Source organism: Ailuropoda melanoleuca, chromosome 7, assembly GCF_002007445.2.
Source record: "Ailuropoda melanoleuca isolate Jingjing chromosome 7, ASM200744v2, whole genome shotgun sequence".
Lineage (NCBI taxonomy): Eukaryota > Metazoa > Chordata > Mammalia > Carnivora > Ursidae > Ailuropoda > Ailuropoda melanoleuca.
This window is the reverse complement of record NC_048224.1, coordinates 24,827,777-24,838,461: the sequence shown is the minus strand read 5'-3', so window position 1 is coordinate 24,838,461 and position 10,685 is coordinate 24,827,777. Positions and strand designations below refer to the sequence as shown.

General features: G+C 48.9%; 2 protein-coding genes across 11 annotated transcripts in view; both read left to right on the top strand.

Moving 5' to 3' along the window:
* The window catches only part of FAM214B (family with sequence similarity 214 member B), a 12,084-nt gene extending 9,371 nt beyond the window's left edge, over positions 1–2,713 (top strand). For all 9 annotated transcript variants that reach the window (XM_034664074.1, XM_019809872.2, XM_034664069.1 and 6 more), the window contains 6 exons: positions 101–159; positions 350–455; positions 581–739; positions 955–1,023; positions 1,108–1,283; positions 1,423–2,713. In XM_034664074.1, coding sequence (XP_034519965.1) covers positions 101–159; positions 350–455; positions 581–739; positions 955–1,023; positions 1,108–1,283; positions 1,423–1,576 — 723 coding nt within the window. In that variant the 3' untranslated portion in view covers positions 1,577–2,713. The remainder of the gene's footprint in view (positions 1–100; positions 160–349; positions 456–580; positions 740–954; positions 1,024–1,107; positions 1,284–1,422) is intronic.
* A 925-nt stretch (positions 2,714–3,638) lies between these two features.
* On the top strand, positions 3,639–6,962 carry STOML2 (stomatin like 2). Of its 2 annotated transcripts, XM_002929189.4 has the most exons (10): positions 3,639–3,797; positions 4,038–4,175; positions 4,603–4,702; positions 4,841–4,899; positions 4,991–5,092; positions 5,248–5,382; positions 5,536–5,680; positions 5,800–5,879; positions 6,141–6,269; positions 6,682–6,962. In XM_002929189.4, the coding sequence occupies exons 1-10, from the start codon at positions 3,753–3,755 to the stop codon at positions 6,817–6,819; spliced, it is 1,071 nt and encodes a 356-aa protein (XP_002929235.1). In that variant the 5' UTR covers positions 3,639–3,752; the 3' UTR covers positions 6,820–6,962. The 2 variants fall into 2 exon arrangements, with proteins under 2 accessions (XP_002929235.1, XP_034519967.1); XM_034664076.1 differs by lacking the exon at positions 4,991–5,092.
* The last annotated feature ends 3,723 nt before the right edge of the window (positions 6,963–10,685 follow it).

Here is a 10,685-nt window from a genome sequence, read left to right as displayed (position 1 = left end):
GGGCGGGGTGGATATTCCTATGTGAGCTTGTAATGAGCTCCTGCTCACGAACATACTTGGCCTTCACCCAATCTCTTTTTGTAATCTTTCCTCTCCATAGGACCCAACAGACTGCAGTCCCATGGGGCGGAGGCTGAAAGGTGCCCGCCGCCTGAAGCTGTGAGTGATCAACTTCTCCCATTGCTCTGTCCCTTCAGATGGGGCAAAAGTCTGTAATTCTTTTTCCAACATCAGGGTAGGGGACCCCAGGGCAGGAGCCCTAGATAGTGGCAAAGGGTGAGCCCAAGGACATGAGTAAGCATACCAGAATGCTTTAAGCCAACACACTGTGTGTCCCCTCCCCTACCAGGAGCTCCCTTCGAAGCCTCCGGAAGGGGCCAGGCCTGCTGAGCCCCCCCAGTGCCTCCCCTGTTCCTACCCCTGCCGTCAGCCGTACCCTGTTGGGCAACTTTGAGGTAGTTCCCCTTGGATTCTGTGACTTGGGGCCTTGGGGGAAGTGAGATGGTGGAATGTGGCTTGGATGGGTAAGGAAAGCAGCCGGCGTCTGTCTCATAATATGCTTTCCTCATCTCCACCCCAGGAATCATTGCTGCGAGGACGCTTTGCACCATCTGGCCACATTGAGGGCTTCACGGCAGAGATTGGAGCTAGTGGATCCTACTGCCCCCAGCATGTCACGCTGCCTGTCACTGTCACCTTCTTTGATGTTTCTGAGCAAAATGCCCCGGCCCCCTTCCTGGTATGACCTGACCTCAGCTCTAAGTTAGCTTGTGAGGAGGATGAGGGGTTGGTGGCAGGAGGGATTCTTTAGGTATTCTCCCCTAAGGAGAGGGTTCAGGGCCAGGTGGGGAGAACTCTTGTGTGGGGCATGGGCCAGGCCCAGAGTGAAAGATTAAGGAGTTGGATGAGTATTCAAAGACCCCACCTTAGCTGATGGCTCCGTGGTCTTCCTAGGGTGTCGTGGACCTGAACCCCCTGGGGAGGAAGGGTTACAGCGTGCCCAAGGTGGGCACCATCCAAGTGGTAAGTTTTCCCTGAGGGGGAGTGGGAGTAGGGAGAGGAAAACAGCCCCTAGACCCTACCAACTTTGTTCTGTCCTATCCCCAGACCTTATTTAACCCCAACCAGACTGTGGTGAAGATGTTCCTCGTGACTTTTGACTTCTCGGACATGCCTGCTGCCCATATGACCTTCCTGCGCCATCGCCTCTTTCTGGTGCCCGTGGGCGAGGAGGGAAATGCTAGCCCCACCTGCCGCCTCCTCTGCTACTTGCTGCACCTCAGGTAAGGACAGGGCCCCAGGGCGGTTAGGAAGGCCCAGGGAAGGATTTTCCCCACCCCAGGTTGTCTCTTCCCTGAATAAGATCCCTCCTGGCTTCTCTACTGTCTGGATTCTTTCTTTGATCACGCTGTCCTCCCCCAGGTTCCGGAGCTCCCGCTCAGGCCGCTTAAGCCTGCATGGAGACATCCGCCTGCTTTTTTCCCGCCGGAGCCTGGAACTGGACACAGGGCTCCCCTACGAACTGCAGGCAGTGACTGAGTCCCCTCACAATCCACGTTATTCACCTTTGCCCTGATTGTCAGTGCCCTGAACCCATGTGGGCCAAGTACCAGCCCAACCTGCTCCATCCTGGACAGAGCAAATACGTGGAAAGGTGGCGAAAGACCCTTCAGGCTTGAATTAAAGCCCTCACCATGCTCATGCCCAAATTGATTATTTGGGTGTTTAAAGCTTCTGATCCTTACCACACTCTGCTCTACTCTGGGTACTCCACGTGCCTCCCTACCCCCTTGGATTTCCCAGGCCAGCTTAGGTAGCCGGGAGACACCGGAGCTACCCTGAGGTTGTCCCAAGTTCCCAGGCAAGTTATGCCAGCGTTGCCTCCCTGTCCTGGTCAGGGGCCACTTATTATTTTATTTATTTTTAATTTATAATTTATTCAAATTGGATTGCCTTGGTAACCTCCCAAACCTGATAATTGGCATTGCCCCTCCTCCATTCCCACTCTCAGATATTGCTCCAAGCTCAGGAGTTGAAGAAGCTGATGTGGGGGTTGGGGAAGAACTGTTTTTCCTCAGCTGAGGGCAGAGAGGTTATCCCAGAAGGACTGAGTCACTAGCCAAAGACTCAGCTTCCCCTGTCCTTCCCTATACCTTTCACTTCCCCTACCCTCTGACCCTTCTCAGAAAGCCAACTTTGTGTGTGCGTGTGTGTGTGTGTATGTGCACATGTGTTTGCACATACAAGCTTATATTTGTGTGGTGTGTGTGAGAAAGAGAGATTGCATGCATATACACACACCGGTTAACTCCCCCCCCACCAACTTCTAAGTCTCCAGATTCCATTTGTCCTCCTCCTCCTGCCTGTGTCTCCTTGCTTTGGGGTCCTGACTGAGGAAGGTGTTCAGGGGGCAGAGTCAGGGCCAAGGACCGAGGTGTCTCCTCTCACCTGGCCAGACTCTGACCCACCTACCTCAACTGGGGTGAGGGGCACCCCTCACACTCAGTCATGTGATTCCCACCTGTCCCACTCCCCACACCAGACTCTGACCCAGCCTTAGCCCTAACTCCTGGGGCTGGGCTGAGGGGAACAAGCAATTGCTTGAAACTTGAACAAAAAGAAAAAAAAGGAAAAAAAGAAAAAACTGTACCTGGTACTTTTTTCAAGAAAAAAAAAAACAGAAGAAAGAATAAATTCTTGTTTGGAAACTTGAGCTAAACCCTACTTTTTCTGTTGGGGAGTGTATGGAAATGGGGATGGAGGGCCTACTGGAGCTCAGACTCTGCCTGTTCTCCCGAAGAGGAGGCCTGAGGCCTAAGGCCATGAAGTCTTAGGCAAGGCCCTTAATGATTCTTAGGATCTGGTCTTGCTCTTCCCAGATAAATGAGTTGGGGTGGTGGGGAAGGTTCAGCCACAAAAGCTGAACTCTCTGAATGTAGGCCTGCATTCCTATATTGGTTCTATTGTTAACTGATTTTAACCCCTCTTGAACTTAAGTGCCCTGAAATGTAAAGTGAGAGTGATTATGCAAGTCTCTTAAAAGATGTGCCAGGGCATCAGGGATGTGTGCAGAGTGACATGATCCAGAGAAGGCTGAATGTAGGGGCTGTGTGTTGGACTCTGCAAGGGGAGTAGGCCTTATAGACTCTGATTGGGAAGAGGTCGAAAGAGGTAGAAAAAGCTATGGTGCTTTGGGAAAAGAGGGGAACGGGAAATCTCAGTCCAATCACTGAGCATTGTTAGGCCCAGTCACCATGGCAACGGGAATGGGGTCAGTCCCTAGTGGGAGGGCTGGGTACAACACAGCAGGACTACCTGACAATGTCACTATGGCAACCGTGGCAAAGAGCTCGAAATCTCCTGGTCGTTACGGTGACAGGGGCGTTTTATATGCTCGGAAGGGTAAACTGAGTCTCGGATGGAGGTAAAGAACTCGGTGGGAGGTGTTTCTGGCCAGTTGCACGTGGAAAACAGCTTCTTTAGTCACCATGTCCGGGATCTCGGGCTCGATCAACGAGAACCAGAACAAGTTCCAGCCTCGGGCCTTCTCTAGGTCTGTATATCCAAGGAAACAATTTGATACACACTTCAGCCAAGTAACGCTGATTGGCTGAGATTGGGGGCGGGGAGCAGGCGGCCGGAAGTACGTCTGGGGGAGTGGAAATACAGGAGGAAAGGCTCTGGTCCGGGTTTCTAGAGCGACCTCTCTGCTCCTCGTCTCGTTGGTTCCGGAGGTCCTTCGGCCGTGGGAAATGCTGGCGCGCGCGGCGCGGGGGACTGGGGCCCTTTTGCTGAGGGTGAGTGCGGGGGAACCTTCTCCAAGGGTCAGGCCAGAGATCACCTGGGTCCTTACCTGGGAAGAAGTGGGATTCTAAGTTTGGTGAGAGAACTGGGGTCAGAGGTCATGGTACCCACGTGAGTTCCTCTCCGAGGACTCTTTAGGGTCGCGGGTTGCGGAGATACTCCGTGGACAGGCGCCGACAGGGGCGGGGTGCCCCGCCGGCTGGTGTCTCAGCTAATCCTTGTCTTCTCTTTAGGGCTCCGTAGAGGCTTCTGGCCGTGCTCCGCGTCGCGCCTCCTCTGGATTGCCCCGAAACACCGTGGTACTGTTTGTGCCGCAGCAGGAGGCCTGGGTGGTGGAGCGAATGGGCCGATTCCATCGGATCCTGGAGCCTGTGAGAACCTCTTCTGCCCAGTCAGGGCTTGCCTGATGCCGAATTCCCTCATGACATGGTCGAATGCGGTGGGATCTCCTTCGAGCCTGCACCCACCTTTGGCTTTCAACTCCCCCAGCCAGACCTAGCAGGCCCCAGGCTGCTGAACTTTATACCCATGTTATCATCTTTTCCTATTCGCTTTAGCATCCCACAGGCCCCGTTCTTGGGTATCTCCCTTGTGCACTCTCTCAGCTTCACCTGTCTTCTACTCTGCTGGTTCCTATTCCCTTCACTCTCCCCTCCATTCAGATGTGCAGCCTTGTATTCCTATCCTCTTGGGCTTCCCTACCATTGACACCCCCAGCTTTCTGCTTTACTTGGAATGTTTTTGGATCCCAACCCTACAATCCTCATTCTTCTGAGGACCCATGACTTCTCTTCCCAGGGCTTGAACATCCTCATCCCTGTGTTAGACCGGATCCGATATGTGCAGAGTCTCAAGGAAATTGTCATCAACGTGCCTGAGCAGTCAGCTGTGACTCTCGGTGAGGGGTGCAGGGTGACACGGGTGCTCTGAGGCCATTACGATGTGGTTGCAGGAGATCCAGAGCTCAGGAGAAAGAGTTTATTGGAAATTAGAAGCCTGATTTTCTTTCTTTTCTCTCCCACTGCTGTATTTGTAGACAATGTAACTCTGCAGATCGATGGAGTCCTTTATCTACGAATCATGGACCCTTACAAGGTATCTGCTACTTGCTTTATTCAGCTTCTGAGTTGCTTTTCTCACTAAAATCCTGCACTCAAGCTTATTACACTATCCATGCCGTTTTCAGGCAAGCTATGGTGTGGAGGACCCTGAGTATGCTGTCACACAGCTAGCTCAGACAACCATGAGATCAGAGCTTGGCAAACTCTCTCTGGATAAAGTCTTCCGGGTAAGGGGATCTGGGCCAGGGTTAGTTTTGGAAGACACACACCTCGCACTCTCAGTCCTTTCTGGGGGTCAAGACGAGTCAATCAGAGGCACTTCTCAGCTTAGACCCTTGATGAATGGGTTGAAGCCATGGAATTTATACCTCTCTTTTTCCAGGAGCGGGAGTCCCTGAATGCTAGCATTGTGGATGCCATCAATCAGGCTGCTGACTGCTGGGGCATTCGCTGCCTCCGTTATGAGATCAAGGATATCCATGTACCACCCCGGGTGAAAGAGTCCATGCAGATGCAGGTGGGGGCCAGGGAGGGATGGGGAAGAGGACTTCAGGACACTCCAGCCTCATGGGGACCTGGACTCCCTTCCCTATCATGATGGGTACAGTTGCAGGTCTGTGTAAGAGTATACTCTGGCTTCTTGTTGATGGGGCTTGTTGGGGGCTTCCAGGTGGAGGCAGAGAGGCGGAAACGGGCCACAGTTCTAGAGTCTGAGGGGACCCGAGAGTCAGCCATCAACGTGGCAGAGGGGAAGAAGCAGGCACAGATCCTGGCCTCCGAGGCGGAAAAGGCTGAACAAATCAATCAGGCAGCAGGTCCACAGAGGGTAGAGGCTGAGGGAGGAGCAGGGCATGGATCTTTGAGGGCTGGTGCTGTGACAGGAGCTTTAAGGTACCCTGACCTCATGAGTAAAGCTTTGTCTCTTTTCTTCCAGGAGAGGCCAGTGCAGTTCTGGCCAAGGCCAAAGCTAAGGCTGAAGCTATTCGGATCTTGGCTGCAGCTCTGACACAACATGTGAGAGGCTCCTGGGTGGGAGTCAGGGACAGGAGTTGACAGTGGAAGAGGTTTTCTCATCTATCCTTGGGAGAAGTTCGTGCCTTTGTGGGTTCCGTTGAGCCAGATTATATGATCTCTTGTACTGTGATCTGCATTGTGATCTGATCCTTTTTCCAGGAATCTGACTCCTTTTTACTCCCCTCCCCTCTATCTACCCCCTGCCCCCACCCCCTTCTCCAAGTCTGTGATCTGTGATTTTTTTCCCTTCTGTGGCCACAGAATGGAGATGCAGCAGCCTCACTGACCGTGGCTGAGCAGTATGTCAGTGCGTTCTCCAAGCTGGCCAAAGACTCCAACACTATCCTGCTGCCCTCCAACCCCGGTGATGTCACCAGTATGGTGGCTCAGGTTAGAGTTCCCTGAGGACCCAGCACAGAACACCAATGCCAGAAACTGAGACCCCACCACCACCATTGGAACTTATACACCATAGGGCCTTCAGAGTGAGACCTAGACCTCCTGTTAGTCTCTGTAGAGAATAAATCTCTTAAGAATGAGACACCACCCCCACCCCTGGAGATAGGGGAGCTCTTAAGACATCTCTTTTTTTGGCAGATATCTGTACTGGTATTCTGAGGGTGACCCTGTTCTAGTAGTTTATAAGATTCCTAGAATCAACTCTAAAGTTTGAGTCTTGAGAGAGAGAGAGAGGAAAAACAATCTTATTGGGCCCAGCCCCACTTTCTTTTTAGTCATTGGTGGGTTGGGCTGTGTCTTCTGTCATGTGTCCTCATGGCTCTTTCTCTGTCCCTCTTCTTAGGCCATGGGTGTGTATGGGGCTCTCACCAAAGCCCCAGTGCCAGGGGCCCAGGACTCAGTCTCCAGTGGGAGCAGCAGAGATGTCCAGGGCTCAGATGCAAGTCTTGATGAGGAATTTGATCGAGTCAAACTGAGTTAATGGAGCTGGGCTTGGCCAGGGAGACTGGGGACAGGGAAACAGCACTCCCAGACTCTGGCTCTAGCTTCCCTGCCAAGATTTTGTTATTATTTTTTTATTTGAACTTTAATCATGTAATAAACTTGCCGGTGGCAAACCAGAAACTGTCCTCTTTGATTGGGGAATGAAGTTGGGAAAGTCACCAGTGTTTTCCTTGGATGTCTACTTCCATCCTCCAGTCCTCTCGGGTCTGGGAAGCTGATTCCTCCAAGAGTAAGAATAAACCTTGTGTAAATAAAATCATCCTTTCTGTCTTCAGGAGAAGCTTTGGGATAGGGTGGAAGGATTAAGCCCCAGGTCTGCTGAACTGCCAGCAGGGGAGTGTAGTTCCCCCTCCTACTAACTATGGAGATATGAATTTGAGCAGGTATTTGGGGGGATTGGTTTTGTTTTAAGTAACCTCTGTGGCCAATGTGGGACTTGAACTCACAACCCCAAGATAAAAAGTCACCTGTTCGAGGCACCTGGGTGGCTCAGTCTTTCAAGCGTCTGCCTTCAGCTCAGTTCATGATCCCAGGGTCCTGGGATGGAGCTCTGCATTGGGCTCCCTGCTCAGCAGGGAGTCTGCTTCTCCTTCTCCTTCTGTCCCTCCCCCTGGTCGCATTAGCGCGCCTGTTCTCTCTCAAATAAAATCTTAAAAAAAAAAAAAAGTCACCCGCTCCACCAACTGAGCCATCTAGCAGGCACCCTTGGGGGGGATATTTTATGAGAAACAGAACTACCCTGGCAGAATAGTAGTGTTGAACGCTTAAAGAGTTTTCAGGGACTGAAGACAGTTACTCCTTCAAAAATGTCATGATATCTACCATGTGCCAAGCTCAGTGCTAGACGTAGGTTACAAAACCAGTTTAGACCCAGTGGTTCTGCTTTCACAGACACAGGTTGGGCAGGGAAAACAGACAAAGTGGTAAGTGCTAGGATGGAAGAAAGTTCTGGTGTGGGCAATAAAGCTGCCAACTCTGCCGTTGAGCTCAGGTTGGAAAAATTAATGCCTTCATCAGGCTAGAAGGTTTGGGACTAGAATATGCAAAGGCCCACTGTTCCAGAGAAGTTGGAACATTCAGAGTTTGCTAAGGCTGAAGGGTGGGATGTTAGAGTGTGTAACTGTATGGCAAGGCCTACAGCACAGGGAGATAGAGTACTGAAGAATTTGGACTTCAGCCTTAGGGTAAGGAGGGATCCATGAAGGGTTTTTTTTTCCCCTTCCCATGAATTCTTAGGAAGATTAAGGTAGTCATATTAGTGTTTTAGATACAGCTGTCCTGGTACAAAGTGGACAGGGTATTTGAAGGAGAGATAGGAGGCTGAAGGACAGTAAAGAAGGCGGCCTCAACTGTCCTGGAGCAGGTGATAAGGCCTGAAAGTAAGGAGACATCGGGATGGAGGTGGAGGGACGACATTTTTCAACATATGTCTGAATTAGAACTTACTCATGTATCCATTTGATAACTGTTGAACCCCAAATACATGCCAGGCACTAAGGATATAATAATGAAGAACTAAATTCCCTGCTTTCAATGAGTTTAAGGGTTTTTTTTTCTTTTAAGATTTTATTTTTATTTTATTTTTTTAAGATTCAATTTTTAAGTGATGTCTACACCCAACTTGGGGCTCAAACTTAAAACTGCGAGATCAAGCCACATGCTCTACCCACTGAGCCAGGTACCCCTCAATGAGTTTTAAGTTCTATTTGGAAGGGACATATAATAAGACATTTAGTATTTCACATGCTGGTGAGTTGTGCTATAGAAGAAAGGAAGGGAGGTGGGGAATTGGGGAGGAGGCTGTAATCTGTAACATTAAGTCAGCGTTCCAGGAAGCCTCTGGATGTTACATTTGAGCTAGATATGGAGATGAGGGGAAGACCCGTTTGGGTACTTTGGGAGTAAAGCTGACGGGAGATTCTAAATGCTATGGCCTTGAGGCCAGTGTAACTGGAAGAGCGAAGAAACTATACAATAGCTGGAACAGTTAAGGAAGCAAAGAAGTGGCAGCTAGATAAGTCAGAGACAGAAGCCAGAGCTGGTGTATAGACTTGTAGGGCCATGTAGGATCACTACAAGAACTTGGGCTTTACTGTGAAATGTGAACCAGTGGAGAGGGTTTTTTTGTTGTTGTTGTTTTTTAATAGTAACTTTACTGAGAGGCACCTGGGCGTCTCAGTCACACGTTGCCTTTGGCTCAGGTCATGATCCTAGGGTCCTGGGATTGAGGCCTGCATAGAGCCCTACATCAAGCCCTGCATTGAGCCCTGTGGGGAGCCTGCTTCTCCCTCTCCTCCCTTCTCGTGCTCTCTCTATCTCTGTCTCTCAAATAAATAAATAAAATACTTTAAAAAACATAGTAGCTTTCCTGAGATGTAATTCACATACAATTCACCCATTATAAAGTGTAAATTCAGTAACTTATATTCAGAGTTGTGCAATCATCACAATTTTAGAACATTTTCATCATCTCACCTCCATCCCCACCCCACCACTAAAACCCTGTACCCATTAGCAGTCACTCTTCTCTTTCTCCAGTCCTAGGAAATCACTAACTTAACTGTCTCTGTAGCTTTATGTACTCATGTAAATGGAATAATATAAAATACTATTTTGTGATTGGCTTCTTTCACTCAATAAGTTTCATCCATGTAACAGAATGTAGCAGTACTTTATTCCTTTTTATGGCTGAACAATATTCTATTGTATGATATACCATATTTTGTTTATCTATCAGTGAAGGCAATTTGGGTTGTTTTGCTTCTATGAACTGTTATGTGCAAGTTTCTGTGTGGACATATGCTTTTCATTTCTCTTGGATATATGTCTAGGAATGAAATTGCTGGGGCATATGGTACCTCTATATTTAACCTTTTAAAGAACTGCTAGACTGTTTTCCAAAGCACCATTTTACAATCCCAAAAGCAGTGTATGAGGGTTCAAATTTCTCTGCATCCATGCCAATACTTGTTATTTGTTTTTTCTATTATAGCCATCCTAGTAAGTATGAAGTGGTATTTCTAGTATTCCCCTGATGGCTAATGATGTTGAGCATCTTTTCCTGTCTTAATCGGTCATGTGTATATTTTCTTTGGAGAAAGGTCTATTCGGATCCTTTGCCCATTTTCATTTTTTTAAAACACATTTGTGAGGGGTGCCTGGGTGGCTCAGTGGGTTAAGCGGCTGCCTTCCATTGGGGTCATGATCCCAGGATCCTGGGACCAAGCCTCACTTCCGGCTCCTTGCTCAGCAGGGAGCCTGCTTCTCCCTCTCCCTCTGCCTGCCGCTCCTGCTTGTGCTCTCTTTCTGTCAAATAAATAAATACAATCTTTAAAAAAAAAAAAAAAAGACATGTTTGTGTTTTCAAGTTTTATTTAAGTAATCTCTACCCCAAGGTGGCTCAAACTCACAACCCCAAGATCAAAAGTCGCCTGCTCTTCTGAGCCAACCAGGCGCCCCTCCTTTGCCCATTTAAAAATTTTATTTTATTTATTTATTTTTAAGTAGGCTCTATGCCTGATGTGGGGCTTGAACTCATGATCTCAAGATCAAGAGTTGCATGCTCTAGCAACTCCTGCTGCTGGACATTTGCCCGTTTTTAAATTGGATTATTTTTTAAATTACTAAATTGGAAGATACAGTGAAAGGCATGAAGAGGGAATTATAAAATCTATCAGTTGGTGTCAGCTAAGCAAAAAGGAGAAAATAAGTATTATTTATCCCTACTTTACAGATGAGGTAATGCCCAATAATGCCAGTAAGGGGCAGAGCTAGGATTCAAGCTAAGTTTGATTCCAAAAGTCCAGCTCTTAGTCTTAACCAAGAATGACCACTGCTTCCCCG